Source organism: Danio aesculapii, chromosome 6 (genome assembly GCF_903798145.1).
Source record: "Danio aesculapii chromosome 6, fDanAes4.1, whole genome shotgun sequence".
NCBI lineage: Eukaryota > Metazoa > Chordata > Actinopteri > Cypriniformes > Danionidae > Danio > Danio aesculapii.
Genome location: NC_079440.1, coordinates 5923903 through 5948352, shown reverse-complemented (window position 1 = coordinate 5948352; position 24450 = coordinate 5923903). Strand labels below are relative to the sequence as shown.

The window sequence follows — 24450 nt, the reverse complement described above, 5'->3', positions numbered from 1 at the left end:
ATATATATATATATATATATATATATATATATATATATATATATATATATATGTGTGTATGTATGTATGTATATGTATATGTATATGTATATGTATATATATATATATATATATATATATATAAATATATATATATATGTATACGTATATATATATATATATATATATATATATATATATATATATATATATATATATATATATATATATATATACGTGTGTATATATATGTATGTATATATATATATATGTATATATATATATATATATATATATATGTATATATATATATATATGTATATATATATATATATGTATATATATGTATATATATATATATATATATATATATATATATATATATATATATATATATATATATATATATATATATATATATATATATATATATATATATATATATATATACACACACGCACAGTTGAAGTCAGAATTATTAGCCCCCCTTTAATTTTTTTTTATTCTTATTTATATATATATACCCAAATGATGCTTAACAGAGCAAGGAAATTTTCACAGTATGTCTGATAATATTGTTTCTTCTGGAGAAAGTCTTATTTGTTTTATTTCGGCTAGAACAAAAGCAGTTTTAAATTTTTTAAACACCATCTTAAGGACAAAATTATTAGCCCTAAAAAAACATCGTTATACAGTAACTTGCCTAATTACCCTAACCTGCCTACCATTACCCTGCCAATTTAAGCTGTATGGAAGTATCTTGAAAAATATCTAGTCAAATATTATTTACTGTCATCATGGCAAAGATAAAATAAACCAGTTATTAGAAATGAGTTATTAAAACTATTATGTCTAGAAATGGCGACGCAGTGGCACAGTAGGTAGTGCTGTTGCCTCACAGCAAGAAGGTTGCTGGTTCGAGCATCGACTGGGTCAGTTGGCGTTTCTGTGTGAAGTTTGCATGTTCTCCCTGCGTTCGTGTGGGTTTCCTCCGGGTGCTCCGGTTTCCCCCACAGTCCAATGACATGTGGTATAGGTGAATTGGGAAGGCTAAATTGTCCGTACTGTATGAGTGTGAGTGAGTGTGTATGGATGTTTCCCAGAAATGGGTTGCGACTGGAAGGGCATTCGCTGCATAAAAACATGTGCTGGATAAGTTGGCGGTTCATTCCTCTGTGGCGACCCCGGATTAATAAAGGAACTAAGCCGAAAAGAAACTGTATGAATGAATGTTTAGAAACGTGTTGGAAAAATCTCTCTGTTAAACAGAAATTGGGGAGAAAAATAAACAGGGGGGCTAGTAATTCTGACTTCAACTGTATATAGACAGGAAACTAGATAGAATAGATAGAGACAGATTGATCTGTGCAGTAGCCGTCAATCAGCTGTACACTGCAGACGCAGCCGGTGTGAAACGCCTGTGTGCTGCTTCTGCTCTGCTTGCGTGTGCAGTGTGAAACAGGTATGACTGAAGGATGCGCTCCGTATAAAGAGTTGTTCCCAGATCAGCTTCTGTACACGCGATCTGAAAATGAGCAAAAGTGGACGCTTTGGGATTTGGGTGTCTTTTCCAACAAACAATCACACTTAATAATATGTAAACATGTCTGTCCTGACGTCTTTTATTTTAAACACAAATAATTTTGTCTTAAATGAGCACAATCAGTAGGAAAGTAATCGAATGCTTTCATTATAGATCTGTGCATAGCTCTCCACCCAATTAGGCTAATTAAGTAATGACAAAAAAATACATAAATGCTCATGGCCCGGCCCGAAGATTGTGGCAGGAAATATGGGCAGGCCGGGTCGGGTCAAGTCTGGGCTCGGGCTCGGGCAGAGAATCTAAACTCTAGCTCAGCTCTCAGAACATAGTAAACACAGTAAATGTATTTCTGCACACAAACTATAATCTGCCGTTTTTATTCCATATAAAAAGCCAGACACTTTTTAGCACAGGTCTATCTAAAGGGTTAATGCTGCCAACTAATGATCAACAGTATATATGACACATTTGACCTCTTCCAAGCAGGGAAAACCACCAACAATCAAGAATGCATGATTATATGCTGTCAGGGCTTTGCAATCAAAAAATATCATTATAATGGAAGTCAATGGGGCAAAAACAGCCACCAACATAACGGAAGTGTAGTCAGTTTGAACAGTACACAAGGGTTAATGAAGAAAGCCACACAGCCTGCATGAGTGTTTGGGGATTGATGGACTCGAGGACTGCAGATGTTAGCGCTGGGTGGTGTCTTTCTCTCACGGAAAGGCTGAATCAGACCAAATAAAAGCGTCACACTTTTATGTGCTTAGACATTTTGATTGGCTGTGATTGAAGACTTCAGGCGGATCGCTGTGGCTCTCGTATATCAGTCTAGCCACACTGTTTACACCTGCCACTTCATCATGGGAAGTCCCAGACTCATCGTTTACTCTTTCTCATATGCATACAAACACATGTGGCGGGTTTTCTGTGCAGTGACAGTGACAGAGAGATGCTGTCCAACTTGAAAAATGGCGTAGAAGCATCATCATCATCATCATCATCATCAAACCCAAATGCAACACAGTAAAAGTCTTATATAATAGTGCTTTGAATGAAGAACAGCTTTCTTACATAATACCTGCCAAAGGTTTGAGTGCATGTTTGTTTATTGCAGTAAATGAGAATGCCCCAAACTGTTTTATTATGAAAAAATAACTATAGTAATTCATAGTAAATACTAAAGTGTTTTGTAATCATGTTACATTAAAAGTGTATTATGCTGTATACAATATTTACATTTTGTTAATGCTACGGCATACCAAAGTATTGATTATAGTGAAGTGAGAAACTGTAATAGGCTAATTTAGTTTTTAAACTGAGGTGTATTGTACAGTAGTATGATATACCCTATAGGTCGACAGTATTGGGTCATTTGTTTATATTACTATAGTTGTTGTGTTCCCTTAGCTTTAAGAGCCCCTATTATGCATAAAAAAAATTCACATTTTGGTTTTGGGGGTCTCCAACAACAGGCTGATATGCATGCATGGTCAAAAACACTTTCATTGTCTTATAATATGCATTTATTTTTACCTAATTATCCCAACGACTCCCATATGATTTATTTAGCAATTTGTTCCCAAACCCCTCCTTAGCGTTCCCTAAACGATCATAACCTCACCTTCAATGTGGCTTAAGATGCGATATGTGAATATAAAGAGTTAACCAGATACATACCATTTTAATCGCACTTACTTACACTTGTGAAATGGAGAAAGAAACTGATCCATGAACTGTGTACTGTAAAGTTCCTGTCAAGCTCTGACAAAGCCCCATATATCAATAGTCTTTTCTGATCCTTCCTTTAACAAACGGCTGACGAATCCCGTGGTTGCAGGGTAGATTATTATAGGGTATTAATAATCAGAACGTTCACTCAATAATGTTCACTCATCTTCAGTTAAGATTAGTCCCACACACACCTGCACTCTGCTAGTGTTTGAAGGGAAAGGCACATTCATGTTTTACCGGATCCGACACAGAACATATTTGGTATTGTTTCATGTCAACTATTCGTTACGAACAGGCAATACATCCGAACGAACATTGAATCATTTAACTGTTGAATTAATTCGACTGAGTTGAATATTTTATTGAAAAAATCTATATTTTTAAACAAGGTGCACCTTCAGATTTAAACCTCAGCTGGATGTTTTCATTCACTTAAAGCTGTGTTACACACTGCATGGAAAGTCATTTTCAAAAATCCATATTAGGGGCTCTACAAAGGGGGTTATAGTATCATATTTAAAGTACAAATGCATTTACTCTATATTAAGTTGTTTTATCTGGTTCTCTAAAAAACTAACAGGTTCAAAACAATAATTTATTTCATCATTTCAATCAGATCGAAAAAAACAGGTCTTAATTTGCATTCCCTGAGAAGCTTTTTATGATTTTCACAATGAATATCACCATTGACTTGCATAACATGAATCCCCAAAGACTACGATCCAAAAAGAAGGACAAAAGAAGATATATTGAAATATGCTAGTAGCTGGCAGCCATTGACTTTCATAAAATATATATTTCCTACTATGAAGGTCAATGGGTGCCATCAATCAACATTCTTCAAAATATCTTCTTTTTTTGTGTAGAATAGAGGAAAGACACTTGTAAAAGTTTAAAAGCACATGAGGGAGAATAAATATTGAATTTTTTATTTTTGGATCCCTTTAAGACTAGTCACACTAAGTATTTTTGACATGGTCATCCTGAGGTAAGTATACATTTTACATTTACATTTAGTCATTTAGCAGACGCTTTTATCCAAAGCGACTTACAAATGAGGACAAGGAAGCAAACTATAAGAGCAGCAGTGAACAAGTGCTATAGACAAGTTTCAGGTGTAAGTATACAGTATGTGATAGTACTGTACCTGGAGCAGTTGGCCACCTCTATATTAGCCCCGACACACTTCAGTCCTCCACACTGAGGCCGAGGGTGATCGCAGGCCCGGGTGCGACACTGGCATGTGCTGGTGCCTTCCCCTCCGTCGTCATGGTTACAAGCCTGCCATGCTGACCAATCATTGAAGCCGCCATCCTGAGTGAGGTTCCTCTCCTGCACATATAAAAGCAAAGATAATAGAGGTAAACAAAATAACTGATATCACCAAACCTTCCTAGCAGATTAATCACAGTATTAAGACACAAGTTTCTTATTACATAGCTGTTTTTTCATTCATTCATTTCATTCTTTTCGGCTTAGTCCCTTTATTAATCAGGGGTCGCCACAGTGGAATGAACCACCAACTTCATTCATTCATTCATTCATTTTCTTTTCAGCTTAGTCCCTTTATTAATCCGGGGTCGCCACAGCGGAATGAACAGTCAACTTATAAAGCACATGTTTTACGCAGCGGATGCCCTTCCAGCCGCAACCCATCTCTGGGAAATGAACCACCAACTTATCCAGCATATGTTTTACACAGCGGATGCCCTTCCAGCTGCAACCCATCACTGGGAAACACCCATACACTCTCATTCACACACATACAGTATGGACAATTTATCTTACCCAATCCTCCTATAACGCATGTGTTTGGATTGTGGGGGAAACCGGAGCACCCGGAGGAAACCCACGCCAACACGAGAAGAACATTCAAACTCCACAAGGAAATGCCAGCTGACTCAACTGAGGCTCGAACCAGCAACCTTTTTGCTGTGAGGCGACAGCGCTCCCCACTGCGCCACTGTATAGTTGTTTTTTATGTGCAAATATTCAGTATTTTGTTATTAATGCATATTATATGCACTAATTTGAATATATTTCCAGAACAGAAATGTAAACACTGGAAAAAGCCATGTTCAACTATTGTGTCAGGAGTTTAATGTTTCACAATGTGGTTTTATGAAGAAAAAAATAGGAAAAAAACACCTTGTATTAGGAATAATATGCTATATAAATAAAGCAAATTAAACATTAAGAAGCCCCTCGGTTCATTCTGAATATAAGATAAACTACGAATCAAACTAGAATTTTGTGTATGATAATCAAAAACGAGATGTTCCACTTTGGTGTCTGCATGAAATTAAATTTACTGAAGTGATTTTATATATATTACGTATAATAATGGCAACTAAAGAGTCTAATTTAATGTTTCAAGTAACTTTTTGAAAATAAAATGTAAAAAATATTAGTTAAATAATGTTCCATTAAATTATGTTGCGAGACAGACACAGTATATTTATGTAAAATTATATATATAATTTTATATAACAGGCGAAGCAGTGACGCAGTAGGTAGTGCTGTCGCCTCACAGCAAGAAAGTCGCAGGTTCGAGCCTCAGCTGGGTCAGTTGGCGTTTCTGTGTGGAGTTTGCATGTTCTCCTTGCGTTTGTGTGGGTTTCCTCTGGGTGCTCCGGTTTCCCCCACAGTCCAAAGACATGCGGTACAGGTGAATTGGGTAGGCTAAATCTTCCGTAGTGTATGAGTGTAAATGAGTGTGTATGGATGTTTCCCAGAGATGAGTTGCAGCTGGAAGGGCATCCGCTGCGTAAAACATATACTGGATAAGTTGGCGGTTCATCCTGCTGTGGCGACCCTGGATTAATAAAGGGACTAAGCCGCAAAGAAAATGGATGAATGAATTTTATACAACAGTTCTGTCTGGTTCTCGAATCTGATTGGCTGATAGCCTCGCAATATTCTCCAATAACAGCACTCGCACAGCCTCTTCACCCTAGTGTATTACTTCAGCCACATATAGAGACAGCAGATCAATAAATTTTCTACAGTTAGACAAATATTGCAGCTGTTGGACAACACAATGTACTTTTGAGGCTTTTTCAGGTGAGAATGTAGTTCTTTAGATTGCAACTAAGCAGTTTATTTATAAAGATGGTGCCTACTTTAAATATTTATAATTGTAGAGTGTGTTGGCATATTTCAGCTTGTTGGTGCATGTTGATGTGTTCTTCACACCAGTCATATGTTATATACAAAATAGCCCAATATCTGAAATATTAACCAGTGCCTCAAATTACATTTTGATCTGTTTGCTCCAAATAGAGAAAGTTCTAGTGTTCTCAATATGAGAAGTGAATTTGTGTTTTCATGTCAATTTAATAACGCACTCACCTCCTTATCTAGCCTCCACACTTTGTTCTGTGGAAAACTTCAGTGTTATGTTTGATTGATGTCATAAAAGCCATATTAAAAAATTAAGAGTAAACACAGCACCACCAATGAAATGAAACTGGGGCGGGACAATTTGCTTAGCTGACCAATTGAAGACCGTTTTAGATGACAGCTTTTATGTTAACAATATCATGATGCCTGTGGCACATAAATTGCACACTTTCATAATTAATGATTTAAAAAATGATGAAATTATAAGTTACGCATCAACAAAAAAGTCCAATTTTGAAAGTCAGACCCACATTTCCCTGCAGATATTAAACTGTAAAGCAACCTTATATTTCATCTAAGCAGCGGCAGCCACAATAAATTAAAATATTCCTCCCTTCTGACTACTTGGAGGTTCACATATTGCAAAGGTGCTGAGAATAAAAACAGCCTCAATTTGATCTCAATGCATGGCCAATCTTCAGAGAGCAGGTGTTGGTGGTGTCCATCAAAGTGAATACCATCATCCACTGTGAGTCTGTGAATCTGACCAGGACTCAGTGTCATTTAACAAAGTTCACATCACAGACTTGCTCAAATGTTACTGTTAACACCTACTGCAATGGAAATTTCAAACCTGCATCAACTTCTACATTATAATCCGAAATGTTCAGAGGTCTTTTCTCTGCTGCATGATAAAAATTGTTAAATGCAATGCTTATCAGTTGGCACTCCTATGAATTTATATAATAACGCTCTCCTTCATCGTCCTACAGGGCTCAGATCCTCAACGTCAGACTATCAATGAGGAGAAAGTTCAGGGAATCAGCAGCTCTGTGAAGTTAGAATGAGCCTATGATTCACAGAATTATGAAAGTTAAAAAAGGGTTTCTGACTGAATTATTATTGTAATTAATCAGAACTTTCCTCCAATTACTGATCTTTTTCATTTTTATATGCATGACAGACCTAAACCAGCTAAGATACCAGCACAAAAACACACAAAATCCTGTATAATTAATAATAATAAAAAGTAAATATCACTTTTCTGTCAATATCACACACTTCTAGTTCTTAGCTGTTTTTTTCCAACAACAATAATGTACGTAACAAATATTCTCATAAAATATTTTACTGATCTTAAACAGAATTTAGTTTCTGAATGGGAAATATCTTAATTAATATTATTTATTTATTGATTGATTATGCAAAATGCAAAGTCACATTTTTAAAGCGTAAAAGAAAACATGTTAAATAATAAAAAAATACATGTTTAAAAAAATTTATAATTATAATATAAATAATAATTAAGTCGGTGCCTATGGCATAGTGGAAAGTGCACCGACACATGCACTCCGGTATTTGCGGCGACCCGGGTTCGATTCCCGCCTCGAGGTCCTATGCCGATCCTTCCCCTCTCTCTGCTCCCCACACTTTCCTGTCAATTCTCTCTACTGTCCTGTCAAAATAAAGGTGAAAACCCCTAAAAAATAATTATATAAAAAAAAAAATAATAATAATCTGTTAAATAAATTATAGCAACAGTGAGTTTAAATACATTAATAATGTTCAAAAACTGTAATAAGACATAATAATAAAAAAATTAACAATAATTTACAGCAATTATATTGGTTAATGTTACTGTCCATATCCACTCACCGCCCACTTCATTAGGTACACCTGTCCAACTGCTCGTTAACGCAAATTTCTAATCGGCCAATCACATGGCATCAACTCATGGTCAAGACGATCTGCTGCAGTTCAAACCGAGCATCAGAATGAGGAAGAAAAAAGTCCGTCCTGCCTTGCATCAACTGTTCAGGCTGTCGGTTGTGATTTAATGGTGTGAGGGATATTTTCTTGGCACACTTTGGGCCCATTAGTACCAATTGAGCATCATGTCAACGCTACAGCCTACCTGAGTATTGTTGCTAACCATGTCCATCCCTTTATGACCACAGTCTACCCATCTACTACCAGCAGGATAACGCACCATGTCATAAAGCGCAAATCATCTCAGACTGGTTTCTTGAACATGACAATGAGTTCACTGTACTCAAATGGCCTCCCCAGTCACCAGACCTCAATCCAATAGAGCACCTTTGGGATGTGGTGGAATGGGAGATTCAAATCATGGATGTACAGCCGACAAATCTGTAGCAACTGCGTGATGCTGTCATGTCAATATGGAGTTATGGAGATATGAAGTATTAAGGCAGTTCTGAATCCAAAAGGAGGTCCTAGTAAGGTGTACCTAATAAAGTGGCCGGTAAGTGTATATAAAGTACATGCATTTTCCATTATGAGCTACAAATAAGCAATAGTACAGACATAATTTTTACCAAATAGTAATGCTGCGAATTTGACAAAACCCTTGCAAAATATCAATATTTGTCTAAATTACAAATATTTAGACATACCCACTCAAGAAGAGGTACTTTTATGATATTGGTTTACAAGCCTGATGGGACAAATAAAGCAAATCTGGGAGTGATTTTTACACTGTAGCCAAAAGATATTCAGCAAAAGTTTGTGGGGAAAACTGAATTAACCATCATATAACAGATGTTACAATAGAAACAGAGCTTATAGTTAATAAGCACGATAATAAGTATTTTAGTGCCCGGTACAAGTATGCAACTTTTGATGAAGCCAAAGCCGTTGATGAAAGCAAAGCTTTGTTTATTATCATCTGAGAATATATCAACCATGGGAGATAATAGGAAATCTGTGATGTCTAATTATGAAGCTAATGAAGTGTCGAGAGGGAACAGGAGTGACATTGGCCAGCCGTCGTGCAGAACACCAGTGTGTAATTGACACTGTCAAATGGAGATTTCAGATCAAAACTCAGAATCACAAATAATTCACAACAGATCTGGGGTGTACTCATACTTCAATGAGTTGAGTTGAATAGAATAGAATAGAATAGAATAGAATAGAATAGAATAGAATAGAATAGAATAGAATAGAACAGAATAGAACAGAACAGAACAGAACAGAACAGAACAGAACAGAACAGAACAGAACAGAATAGAATAGAATAGAATAGAATAGAATAGAATAGAACAGAATAGAATAGAATAGAATAGAATAGAATAGAGAAGCTAAAATATGAGGATTGTTCTAGAAGGATGTCTTACAGGACACTTTGTGATGTTCTGACTCCACTGGCTCATGTTGGAGCTGTCCTCAATGGTGGTGCAGCGTTTCTCTTTACGGTCCCAGCCGCAGTATGGATCCCTGGCACCCAGACAATCCCTGCAGAAACACAAAGACACATAAAGTCAATGGCAACATCTTCATAAACGCCATCTTAAAACCAGGAAGAGTGTGTTGTTTCTCTGCTCACGAGAGAAAGAGACATGCGATTTCTCATTATGCAGGGTATCTGCAGGGTTCATTAAGTCAAATTTAAGCCTTTTTAAGACCCTTTTTAAGACCATTACGAAGAAAATTTTAGACTTATACAGGGTTAAACACAAATTTTTCTCGAATGACCCAGTATTATGAGAAATCATATGATTATTTTTAGTTTTCTTTCCATGATTAGGGAATTTAATGGAGGATTTGCTGTATGCTGTATGCATTGCTGTATGAAATGTCTAACAGCCGTTTATCTCTTTGCAAAAAAAAAACCTTAAATGTAAAGAATAAAGTTTTATTGAGATGTATTGTTAGTGATTGGATAGATGTTGGACAGATTGAGTAGCTTTACTTGGACAAAGCAAAATTAAGACCTGTTTAAAATGATTTAAGACTTTTTAAAGCCTAAAATATAGTGTTTGAACACTATAGACATTTTAAGACCTCTGCTGTATACCTTAATGCATTCATTCATTTTCTTTTCGACTTAGTCCCTTTATTAATCTGGGGTTGCCACAGCAGAATGAACCGCCAACTTATCCAGCATATGTTTTACGCAGCGGATGCCCTTCCAGCTGCAACCCATCACTGGGAAACATCCATTCACACTCATTCACTACGGCCAATTTAGCTTACTCAATTCACCTGTACCGCATGTCTTTGGACTTGTGGGGGAAACCGGAGCCCCTGGAGGAAACCCACACGAACACAAGGAGAACATGCAAACTCCACACAGAAATGCCAACTGACCCAGCCAAGGCTCAAACCAGTGACCTTCTTGCTGTGAGGCGATTGTGCTACCCACTGCGCCACCGTGATGCCCTATACCTTAATAACTAAGCATAAATCAAGCATTATATTTCAAAACTAAATTAGATTAATTATTACAACAACCACTGTCATTTTGACTAATACTGTAAACACTAAATCCCAAGTGAATCTTTCGTAAATATTGTATTTATATATATTATCATCATATGCAATTGAAGTCCAAATTATTAGCCCTCCTGAATATTTTCCCAAATTTCTGTTTAACGGAAATAAGATTTCCAACACATTTCTAAACATGATAGTTTTAATAACTCATTTCTAACGACTGATTTATTTGATCTTTGTCATGATGACAGTAAATAATATTTGACTAGATATTTTTCAAGACACTTCTATACAGCTTAAAGTGACATTTAAAGGCTTACCTAGGTTAATTAGGCAAGTCAATGCATAACAGTGGTGTATTGCTTAAAGGGGCTACTAATATTGACCTTAAAATGCTTTTAAACTAATTAAAAACTGCTTTTATTCTAGCCAAAATAAAACAAATAAGACTTTCTTTAGAAGAAAAAATATTATAGGAAATACTGTGGAAAATTCCTTGCTCTGTTAGACATCATTTGGGAACTATTTGAATTCACAGGAGGGCTATTTACTGATTTCAACTGTGTATTGTAAATATGTAAGTTTGAGAAAAGTAAATATAATCTAAGCATCTGATCAGCACATGATATGATCTGGCTGTTATAGTATATGTAACTATAGCAAAGACACAAGCATCAAATCCTGCTCTGGGAGATAAACAATACCTGACAGCACCTGCGGTGATTTATTAGAGCCTAACAGACTTATCATTTTCTCCTTGTGTCCTTTTCAGCTTCAGTGGTGTGAGTCTGTTATTAATTCTGAAGCGTGTTTTATTGTCTTAATGATGTGTCATTGTTAAGAAGGACATAAAGTATAAAGGAGCAAACCAAGCAAGTTACCTGTAAACCATCAAATACAAGAGATACATACACTATCATTTAAATAAATGTAGTCAGATTTTTTTTTAGAATGATACTAATACTTGAAGGAAAGAACGGAAAGACGCATTAAATTGATCTAAAAAAATGAAAATAAAGACCTTACTTTTTTCCTGTTGACTTACAGTGTTTTTGATGTATCTACTGTAAGTGTGTACCTACACAGGTTGTATTTTGTATTCTCTATTTTGTTTTCCTTTTTCCTTTCCATCTCTGTTGTTGATGGCTGTGTTTTATGTTTTCTTTTAAAAAATAAGACATGAATGTATCATGTTTTACACAAATATTTACAAGCAATGATTTCTGAAATGTCACATGACACTGGAGACTGGAAAATTCAGCATTTTGGCACAGGAATAAATGACACTTTGAAATGTTTTTAAATATAAAGTAGTTGTTTTAAATTGTAATAATATTTCACAATATTACTGTCTTACTGTATTGTTTTATCAAATAAATGCAGCCTTAGTGAGCATAAAATATATATAAATATATATTTTAAATCTTACAGAACCATCTATTTAAGTATTTATCTTTATTTGTTTAGTGATTAGAGTTTAGTTCATATTTTATTTGTTTGTTTGTTATTTTTATTTACTCCTTATTTATTTAATCACATTTTATTTCAGAGTTGCACTTTTTATTTATTTATTTATTTATTTATTTATTTATTTATTTATTTATTTATTTATTTATTTATTTATTTATTTATTTATTTATATTTACTCCTTATTTATTTAATTGTTTTATTTCAGAGTTGTAGTTTTCCATTATTCATTTATTTATTGATATTTACTCCTTATTTATTTAATTGTTTTATTTCAGAGTTGTACTTTTCTATTATTTATTTATTTACTTATTTGTTTGTTTATTTATTATTTTATTTACTCCTTATTTATTTAATTACGTTTTATTTCCGTTGTACTTTTCTTTTTGTTTATTTATTATTTTATTTATTTATTTATATTTATTTATTTATATAAACTCCTTATTTATTTAATTATGTTTTATTTCAGACTTGTACCTCACATTTTATTTATTTATTTTATTTACTACTTATTTATTCACTTTAGTTTTATTTCAGAGTTGTACTTTTCTGTTATTTATTTATTTATTTATTTATTTATTTATTTATTTATTTATTTATTTATTTATTTATTTATTTATTTATATTTACACCTTATTTATTTAATTACGTTTTCATTTCAGTTGTACTTTTCCATTATTTCAATTATTTGTTTATTTACTTATTTATTTGTTTCTGTAGGTTGTGACGGCTTGATTTGGGTTTATGTCATTTCTTATTCAGCATTTTATGTTTGTTTGTATGTGTAGACCACATATTTTTAAAAAGACTCTTGTTAAATATTAATAAAAAATCCCCAAAATTTACAATGGTAGCATATACACTCATTACCCCAAAACGAATATTAACATGTGTCCCAGCACCCCACTAATACACCCAAACATCCTTTTACCAAACATGAGCCAACTGCACATAATGTACTGGGGATGCTAAAAGGCTCACAGAGAATACATTTACATGCATTAAAGGTTATATAAAACGATAATGACACGACTAAACACTTTCAGCAGAATCAGACACTATAGATAAGAACTGAAATAAAATAATTAGCGTTATTTGCAACGATTTTGTAAGATCTGACCTTTGGCCACCTGTGTGTCCGTGTGCATGGGGAGGAATTTGTAATGAAATGACTTCTCTCCATTGCATGGCATGCTAAACACTGAGTCGCTTCATAAACACAGCTCCAGCACGTCCTGTAACATCAAATGTGCGTGTTTGTGCAACATGTGCAGCTGGAATTTTGGGAGAGCCTCCAAAGCATCACGTTCCTTAAATAAAGTGCTCTCTTTTACCTCTAAAGTAATTACAGCCACGCTTGAATCGTGCAGATCTGACACGCTGGATGAAGGAGAAAAATCAAGCTCTTTTTCAAACTTCTCTATTGAGGCCATATGGTGCTATTTTAAAAGGTTGTTATTTTGATTAATGAGTTGTTTAACATGCCTGAACGTTCAACAAACACATTATTTCTCACATACTGTACATTATTGCAGCACCTTATTTCTCTGTTTTTCTGAAAACCTCTGAGTGCTCTGATTGGTCAGCTGACCAGAGTGTGTTGTGATTGGCTAATTGCATCAAGCATGGGGAAGAATTGTAACTCCCCATGCTCATAATTGACAGATTCATCTTTCAAGGCTTTTTCTTTATTTGGTTTGAACACGAGTCAGATTCTGATAATGTCAACATAGGCTCATTGTGGATGTGTACCCCTGTCTACATTTCTGGAGATTTATGTAGCTAGAGGTACGTTTGGCTATTTCATCTTTAAAATGAATGCTATGGGGCGGTATGAGGCCGCCGATGGCTGCTGTTCCTTTTAGCGCTACCACTGACCACTTACCTAGTGGACAGCTTTTCCGGTGTTACCGGTTTGCCCAGTGGCTCGCCGCATACGTTGGCGGACGTGGGACACAGAGTGACCGCAACAACGGGGTTCGAGTCTGGTGAAGAATAGTTCCAGAAAATAAAAAAAAATTTATAAATAAACAAACAACAGCCTGAAATGTGGTGAAATCGTGCGGCTGCGATGGTTTTCCTTATTCTAGATTGCTTTTGAAAACACTATCGGTTGGGTTTAGGGAAGGGGGTGGGTCGGTCAAGGCAGTCAGCCAGACAACAGCAACCTGGCTTGGTCGGCTGAAGTGTATATTGCACCGTCTGATGGATTTATACGAGAAGAGGACGTGTGAGATAAATCTAAGATCATCAAAAATCGTACATTGCGGCCTGTGGCGGATTTGCAAAAAAAAAAACTGCTGGCAGGCGTACCTCCAGTTACATATTTCATTGTCCCCATAAATGTAGACCTGGATGCGTATCCGCAATGAGCCTGTGTTTGATAATGTGGATAGTTGCAAGTATTTTTCACAAACAAAGGATTTTAAGGATTTTTTTACGTTTAAATAAATTTTTTTACTTTGTTAAATTTTACGTTTTTATTTAAATCTCTAAACAAAAGTAATAGAAATTTAATCCTTAAACAAGAAATCCTTACTTTCTTTAAAAAACTATAAGATAAAGCATAATGGCGTTATTTTACATTTTAACTGGAAATCATTTTTGCACTCTGAGAATCAACAATCTTAAAATAAATATAACTATATTTCAGTTCAGTAAATTTATAGTAACTATGCAATTGTTACCATTACATTTTTCCTTACCCTGCTGTATTTTTAGTTATTACTATTATTATATGACCTTTTTCTCTCTTTTTGGAGCAAGTGTAGATTTTTTTTTCACTTTTTGTTGACTCTGAGAATCTACAATCTTAAAACAGATATAATTATATTTCAGTTTAGTAAATTTAAAGTAACTATGCAATTGTTACCATTACAGTTTTCCTCACCCTGCTGTTTTTTTAGTTATTACTATTATTATATGACCTTTTTCTCTCTTTTTGGAGCAAGTGTTGTTTTTTTCTCACTTTTTGTTGACTCTGAGAATCTACAATCTTAAAACAGATATAATTATATTTCAGTTTAGTAAGTATCAAGTAACTATGCAATGATTACCATTACATTTTTCCATATTTTTCAGTTATTACTATAATTATATGACCTTTTTTCTCTATTTTTGTAGCAAGTGTAGCTTCTTTTTTTACTTTTGTTGACTCTGAGAATCAACAATCTTATAACAGATATAATTATATTTCAGTTCAGTAAATGTAATATAACTATGCACCGGTCACCATTACATTATTCCATATTTTTCAGTTATTACTATTATTTTATGCCCTTTTTTTCTCTATTTTTCTACTTCTGTTCTCTCCTTTCTTGTTAGTTTCTCTGTATTTATATCATTCAGGTTGTAACAGTTACTAAATGTTTTTTGAAATGCACAGGAATCGCACAGGACACCAAAAAATAAATAATAATAATTAAAAAAGATAAAACATCTCCATGACATTCATTAAAAATACATGGGTCACACTTTATAATAAGGTTCATTAGTTAATGTTAATTAATGCATTTACTAACATAAACAAACAATGAACAATACATTTACTATAGTATTTGCTCATGTTAGTTCATGAAGATACAGTTGTTCATTGTTAGTTCATGTTAACTCACGATGCATTAACTATGCATGTTAACTCACGATGCATTAACTATGCATGTTAACTCACGATGCATTAACTATGCATGTTAACTCACGATGCATTAACTATGCATGTTAACTCACGATGCATTAACTATGCATGTTAACTCACGATGCATTAACTATGCATGTTAACTCACGATGCATTAACTATGCATGTTAACTCACGATGCATTAACTATGCATGTTAACTCACGATGCATTAACTATGCATGTTAACTCACGATGCATTAACTATGCATGTTAACTCACGATGCATTAACTATGCATGTTAACTCACGATGCATTAACTATGCATGTTAACTCACGATGCATTAACTATGCATGTTAACTCACGATGCATTAACTATGCATGTTAACTCACGGTGCATTAACTAATGCTAACAAGCATGGACTTGAATGTTAATAATGCATTAGTAAATGTTCAATTATGATTAATAATTGCTGTACAAGTGTTGTTCATGATTAGTTGATGTTAGTAAATGCATTAACTGATGAACCTTATTGTAAAGTGTTACCAATACATTTTATTGAACTGAAACCTGCCATTTCTGAAGCCTATTATTTTTTTCTTCTAGAGAAAGTCTTAGTTCTTTTAGATTGTCAAAAATAATTAAATGCAAATAAAATATAAAAACTGTTATCAATATTATTAGCCCCCTTATAAAATGCATTGTTCTCTATTAGATACAGAACAAACCACTGTTATCCATTGACTTGTCTAATTAACCCAGTTGAGTCTTTAAATTGCACTTGAAGCTGAATACTAGCATCTTACAAAATAACCAGTAAAATATAATACACTGTCATCAAAGACCAAAAAAAAAAAAGAGTTATTAGAAATGATTAAAACAATTATGTTTTAAAAAAAATGCACAAAAGCTTTAACAAATCCAGCACAGAAGCCCAATTCATCCACGCATAGTCTAGAAGCAGGCTATTACTTTATGGACTTAATATCTAATTACATCTGTAATGTAAATTCAGTCATTTCCTGTGTGGTGTGATGCATGCATTATATATTTTTAATGACGCTCGACAATTTATTAGCGGTCTATTAATAGCAGTGGTGGAGAACGCGATGCGACGATTTTTAAAAATGACCTAGTTCGTCATTAGTCCGCCTCTCGGCCAGTGCTAGAGGATTTATGAGATAATAATATTAATAACATCTCTGACTGCTCATAAGTACAGTCGTTCACTTCGTCTCCTTGAGCTGCACTTCCTGTCTGACTCCAAACGCATTAGCAACTCTGAAGAATACGTGCAGTGATTAGCTTTTGCTGTAATTTAGCAGCAGTTGTGCATTTCAATGGCACGTATGCGTCTGTGTGTGTGTGTGTGTGTGTGAGATGACTGCAAAATGATGGCAAATGAGCTCTAGAAATTTTGCGGTATGAGGACAAACTTGGGTCACACTTTATTTTATTGTACACTACCTGACGAAAGTCTTGTCGTCGATCCCAGTTGTTAGAGCAACAAATAATAACTTGACTTCTAGTTGATCATTTGGAAAAGTGGCAGAAGGTAGATTTTTCTGATGAATCATCTGCTGAACTGCATCCCAATCATCACAAATACTGCAGAAGACCTACTGGAACCCGCATGAACCCAAAATTCTCACAGAAATCAGTCAAGTTTGGTGAAGGAAAAATTATGGTTTGGGGTTACATTCAGTATGGGGGCATGCAAGAGATCTGCAGAGTGGATGGCAACATCAACAGCCTGAGGTATCAAGACATTTGTGCTGGCCATTACATTACAAACCACAGGAGAGGGCAAATTCTTCAGAAGGAGAGCGCTCCTTCTTATACTTCAGCCTCCACATCAACGTTACTGAAAGTAAAGAAGGTCAAAATGCTCCAGGATTGGCCAGCCCAGTCACCAGACATGAACATTATTGAGCATGTCTGGGGTGAGATGAAGGAGGAGGTATTGAAGATGAATCCACAGTATCTTGTTGAACTCTGGGAGTCCTGCAAGAACGCTTTCTTTGCCATTCCAGATGACTTTATTAATAAGTGATTTGAGTCATTGCCGAGATGTATGGATGCAGTCCTCCAAGCTCATGGGAGTTGGTTTTGGGAATTGAGTAGGGTTAGGGATGTAAAATAAGCTCATACTTTATAAGTGCTAATAAACAGTTCATTTCATAATAATAGGCAGGTAATATACCAGCAGAAAATGGTGTGAATTGTTACTTAAACTAACGTGTTACTGAAACTTCCTATGAATTAATACTGTGAATATCACAGTTCAGTCATGTTCATGTCAGGATGCCCTCACATCATGAGTCTGTTGGCTTAGAGCTTTATTAAGTCACAAAGTTCGGGGGAAATGTTTTCTCAGAGTGAGAGTTGATAATCATTCAGCTCCAAATAAATCAAATAAAAAATATTCTTATATTAATTAAAAAAAAATAGGGTCACTAAAATGTTTACATAATTTACTTTTAATTAGTTAGGATGAACCAGGATGATCCAAAATTGTCAGTAATTTATAATGTAACAAAGTTTCTATTGATCAAAGAATAAAATGCATTATAAAAATATTAAGCAGTGCAATTGTTTTTTCAAAATTGTAACTTCTACTACTACTACTAATAATAATAATAATCATTATTGATTATTTATTTATTTTAGTATTTTCTCTTCTTCACAGTAGCGCAGTGGGTAGCATTGTCGCCTCACAGCAAGAAAGTCGCTGGTTCGAGCCTCAGCTGGATCAGTTGGCATTTCTGTGTGGAGTTTGCATGTTCTTCCCGTGTTTGCGTGTTTCCGGGTGCTCTGGTTTCCCCACAAGTCTAAAGACATGCGCTATAGGGGAATTGGGTAAGCTAAATTGTCAGCGGTGTATGTCTGTGAATGAAAGTGTATGGGTGTTTCCCGATGGGTTGCAGCTGGAAGGGCATCCGCTGCGTAAAACATATGCTGGATAAGTTGTGGCAACCCCTCATTAATAAAGGGACTAAGCCGAAATGAAAATAAATTAATAAATTATTATTATCATTATTTTTTTATTACTACTACTACTACTACTACTACTAATAATAATAATAATAATAAAAATCATCATATTGTCATCATCATTATTTTATTATTTATTTATTTGACTATTTTCTCTTCTCTTGTTGCAAAAGTAAAAAAAAAAATTTACTCAATAAAAACACTTTACATTAATATTATTATTAATATTATTAATAAAAATCATCATCAATAAATAATATTATTTATTTATTTTTAATATTTTCTCTTGTTGTAAAAGTTGGAAAGAAAATTTCTGTTTAAAGCATGTATGTAGTTTTAAATAAATAAATAATAACAACAACAACAATAATAAAAGAAGGAGATAAAATAAAAATAAAATATGTCATGCTTGAATTAATAATCGGCATTATAATGATGTCTGAAGGAAACTGTGACACTGAGCACTGGAGTAATTATATATATATATATATATATATATATATATATATAATATAAATATAAATAAACATTATTTGTGTAAAAAATTCACATGTGCAGTATCTAATTTGTAAATATATATTTTAAACATGTTCAGATATAAAACTGTTATTTTACTGTAGTTTTTGATCAAATAAATGCATCTTTGTTGAGCATAAGAGTCTTCAAAACAATTTTTTAAAACATAAAACAAACTAAATACCATCCATCTAGTCAGCAAATATGCAAACAGCCTAGTTGACTTATATAATGAATAAAACTAATTAGGTCTAGTAAGTGAATGTTCAATGTAAAAATACAACAATATTTTTGGGAGATTTTGCAGGAGATTCATATATTTTATTATTTTATTTTTAATTTTATTTTCCGGATTTTATTTTATTTTATGTTTTTCTTTATTTGCAAAAAAATACAAAATAAATGCAATAAACAAAAAAATAAGCCATAAAGTGCAAAAAGAGGCAAAAGCCCAAAAGTTTAAGTGAGTACGTTTTAAAACATATAATAATAATTTCATTTTTTCCCCTTTTTTATCATGTTCATAGTGTTACTTTATTTGTTTGTGAACTATACCAGCATTTTAGCATTTTCAGAGTGAAAAGTGAGTTAATTTTTCCCCAATGTGTGTGTGACTCACTGTTCAGTGTTGTAGTTGGAGCATCTCTCTAGAGGGATCTTCAACACTCTGCTGGGAAGCCCCACGAACAGAGATCTATCGCTGTGCAGAATCTGCAGGTTCAGGATGGGCTCCTGTGTGTTTTCTGGCAGAATGTTCATCTCCTCCAAATAACATCCACGCAGACTCTTATTATTAGTGGACAAGGCCTTGATGATGGTGCCATACTCTGAACGATCAAAGAAAGAAAACACTTACAATTAAAAACAGATACTACTAAAGGGCCGTTCACATCAAGAACGGTAGTTATAAAGATAACGATAATGACATCCTTCTGAAAAATCATTCAAAATGTAAAAACAACAATCCACAGCTATAACAATTTTTGCACTCACCTTCAGAATGATTTTGTTTATCAACTGAAAGCCAATAAAAGATTTTTACCCTATCAAAATTCATTACCATATTAAAAACTACATATTAATTCTATTGAAAACAAAAGAAGATATTTTGAAAAATGTTGGTAACTGGTAGCCATTGACTTCAACATTTTTCAAAATATCTTCTTCAGTGTTCAACAGAATAACGCAAGTCAAACACGCTTGGAACAAGTGATAGGTGAGTAAAAGATGCTTTAAAGATCATGTATATCTGGAAAACTATTGGTTTTAACCTTCAGAATGAATGGTGAGAAATACATGGAAGACATAAAACATATTTATATAACTTTAAGTCAAACTTATTAGCCAAAATTACTTAATATTTTTATAAAAATTATTCTATTTTAAAAATATTTTGTGCTGTTTAACATAGAGATTTTTTTCAACACATTTTTCAACAATATTCATCATAACTCATTTCTAATAACTTTGTTTTGTCTTTGCCATGATGACAGTATATGATATTTGACAGGATATTTTTTAAGATACTAGTATTCAGCTTGAAGTGACATTTAAGTCACTTTCAGTCCTGTGCAGTGCAAACTCACTCCTATGTATCAGTTCCTGTAATAATGTAGTTGGTTCATAACCGCGTGTTCTTTTCATTTCTTATGTTCCAGGATGATGACAGTAATTTCCATATGAGCTATATATTGTTGCAGCATCCAACCTGAGGGCAGAGAACTATGATATACTGACAGCCGACTGTCACAAAGAGAATCTCTATTGTCTTTTTCAAACAATGCTGCTGTGCTTTTGTTTGTGAGACTGAAGTCTGAAGTGATCAACATTCCCCTCTGGGGGTTTGTGTCCTCAGTTCCTGAACACGTAAAGACCTTTTGACTATACTAGACTGTAGATTTCCTTTCTTGATATTATTTACCACATTTCCATTAATAAGTTTGCATGACTTATTTGCACCTACAGTAGCCGCGTTTCCCCTATCGCGCCTAAAGCGAGCGAGCCAGGGCGAGCCAAGGCCAGTCGCGTTTCCACTATCACTTCCGGGGCATAATCGGGCCAAATCGGGGCTTCCTTGGGGCCAGCGTCCGGCCTTTTTCGGCCCGCCGAATACCTTGGGCCAAGGAGGGCCAACTGGGGCTTCGGGGCGGGGTTACGTACAAAGGCGGAGTTTTATTGTCAGGTAAAGAGGAGACAAGATGCTTTCTTCCCTTACATTTGTTTTGCTATCGCGCTAGCCTTGCAGCCAAAATCTGTGTTCGAAGTAAATGCCACCGAACTCGAATGTCCTTATCCAGGGATCGCTGTCTGGCCTTACACCAACAGACCACAAACAGTAAAAAAGCAATCGCTTCGGTGTTCTTCATCTTCCTGCTCTCGTAGTGATGCCAGGTTGTGTTTGTGGTTATAATTTGAGTTTTTTGTTCCCGCTGAAGTGGGCGGGTTGTGTGACGGGTTGTGTGACGTTTGATTCGGGGGACATTCTGGGGGCGGTGTTTGCGTGACGCGCTGCGTGCAACTAGCCCGACAGTGGAAACGCGACTTGATTTCGGCCTCATTTCTCAACCTCCCGGGCTATTGGCCCGGCCTGGCCCGATTAAAGCCCTGGCTCGCACTGGCCCGATAGTGGAAATGCGGCTAGTACAGTTGAAGTCAGAATTTGTAGGCCACCTAAATTATTACTTTTTAACACATTTCTATAAATAATTAATAACTAATTGCTAATAACTGATTCCTGTATCTTTGCCACAATGACAGTACATTATATTTTACTGGATATTTTTCAATATACTAGTATTCAGCATGAAGTGACATTTAAAGGCGTAACTAGGTTAAATAGGCAAGTTAGTCTAATTTGGAAAGTCATTGGGCAACTGTGGTTTGTTCTGTAGCCAATCGAAAAAAAACATTTCTAATAATATTAACCTTAAAAATTGTTTAAAACTTCAACTAATTACAATTAATCTTGTACTTGAAAGATTCGTCTACCTAACAGCATCTGTGTTTTTTCCCTGGTGTCTTTGCAAAACGTAAAACATCAGCTGATCATATATATATATATATATATATATATATATATATATATATATATATATATATATATATATACATACATACATACATACATACATATATACTGTAATTAACTGTAGTGTGTGGACTTAAAATAAACATATCATTATCATTTTCTAATGTGACCACAAATATAGTTATCATTATATTCATAAATATTATTCTTGGTGTGAATGAGCCTTAAATATTGAAGTGTTTGCATTGAGGTTGGACATCAATTTGAGAACTTGATTAAAGGCATAGTTCACCCCAAAATTAAAATGGCCTCACCGTTTAGCAGTGGTTACAAAAAGTTATGGGTTTATTTTTCTGTTCAACACAAAAGAGGATATTTTGAAAGAATGCTGGTTGATAGCACCTACCATACACTGAAAAAAATGGTTAATTGGATTTACTACATTTTTTAAGGTAAGTGGCTGCAAACACTTGATATGGGCTGAATTTAAACAAACTAATTAAGTTGAACATTACTAAATGTAATTTGTTTAAATTCAGCGCATATAAATTGTTTGTAACCACTTACCTTAAAAAATTTAGTAAATACAATTAACAGTTTTTTTTTACTGTAGTAAGAAAAAAATTACTATGAAAGTGAATGGGTGACATCAACCAGCATTCTTCAAAATATCTTCTTTTGTGTTCAACAGGAGAAAAAAGCTCAAATAGGTTTTGAACATGTAAAGGATGGCTAAATAATCACAGAATTTCATTTTTGTGTGAACTATCCCTTTCATGCCATATTTCACCTATTTCTCTGACCTGTGCCGATGTACATGACGTGGTAAAGCGTGTCTCTGCCCTGAACGATGTCCACCGCCAGTTTGGAAAAGCGGATGTTGTCCTGCATGACCAGCGGGTCTGTGGAGATGGGCTGAACCACATCGCTCATCAGAAAGAGCCGCTGGGCGTCTTGAAGACTGCGCTCTGTCAGATTAGCACCCGGACCCGAATCATTCACCGTCCCGCACTGACAGAGAGAAGGACAGACATTAAAGTACAAATGTTCATTAAACTAACCATGTTCATTTTGTTATCTCACATTGCTAGTTTTGTGGTGAACAATTCATCTGTGCATGTCATTAATAAAAATAAAAATAAAAACACTTAACCACGCCCCCTCCAGCTGTCAATTTTGACAACACACAGTAATGGTGAGCAGGAGGAGTCTGTTAGGTTGTAATACTCTCCCCAAACCCTTTCCACCATCTTTCTGAATGAAATGCCTACTTTACTACATCCAATCAGCTCACAGTAGAAAAAACAAGCCACGCCCACTGTTTTCTCTTTTTTTATTATTATTTTTTCAGGGTTTTCACCTTTATTTGAGAGGACAGTAGAGAGTATTGACAGGAAAGCATGGGGAGTAGAGAGAGAGGAAGGATCGCCATAGGACTGTGAGGCGGAATCAAACTCGGGTCGCCGTGAGCACCAGAGTGCATGTGTCGACGCACTAATCACTACACCATTGGCGCCGACCTGTTTCTCATTAATATTCCATTTCAAATTACAAATGGTCACAGCTTCTGGTTCATGCAGACCTTAAAGAAACTGTATTCAGTCTTCAATAAAACTGGCTTCAGAGAAAATGCTTTGCAATGTATTACAATAAAGTATTACAATAATGTATGTATTCGCTCACCTGGAAGTTTGGGATGGGGTTTGGAGTGGACAGCCAGCTGGTGCGAGGGTTCTCCTGATAGCGGAAAGGCCCGTTAAAGGCCTGAGTGATGGCGCTGAGGTTAAACGCACACACGGCTGACGCAGCAATACTGTTTCTGTGAAGAGAAAGGAGAGAGAGATGTGAAGGAGGATGCAGTCCTAAATAATAAAAATAAAGAATGTTTAAAAGATTGAGGTCTGTAAGATCACCAAAACTGAATTCCTGTGATCAAAGATAGAGTAAAATGACAATATTGTAAAATATCTTTAATTTTCTCAGTTTAATGA

The 24450-nt window shown here is 34.7% G+C and overlaps 1 protein-coding gene across 1 annotated transcript in view; it reads right to left on the bottom strand.

Annotated features, from left to right (window-relative positions):
• sema5bb (sema domain, seven thrombospondin repeats (type 1 and type 1-like), transmembrane domain (TM) and short cytoplasmic domain, (semaphorin) 5Bb) overlaps window positions 1-24450 on the bottom strand; it is a 157787-nt gene that overhangs the window by 31942 nt on the left and 101395 nt on the right. The window contains exons 9-13 of the mRNA XM_056459394.1: window positions 24143-24278; window positions 23263-23470; window positions 20051-20258; window positions 9742-9859; window positions 4407-4591 (exon numbers count right to left, since the gene is read on the bottom strand). Of these exons, the coding sequence (XP_056315369.1) occupies window positions 4407-4591; window positions 9742-9859; window positions 20051-20258; window positions 23263-23470; window positions 24143-24278 (855 nt within the window). The remainder of the gene's footprint in view (window positions 1-4406; window positions 4592-9741; window positions 9860-20050; window positions 20259-23262; window positions 23471-24142; window positions 24279-24450) is intronic.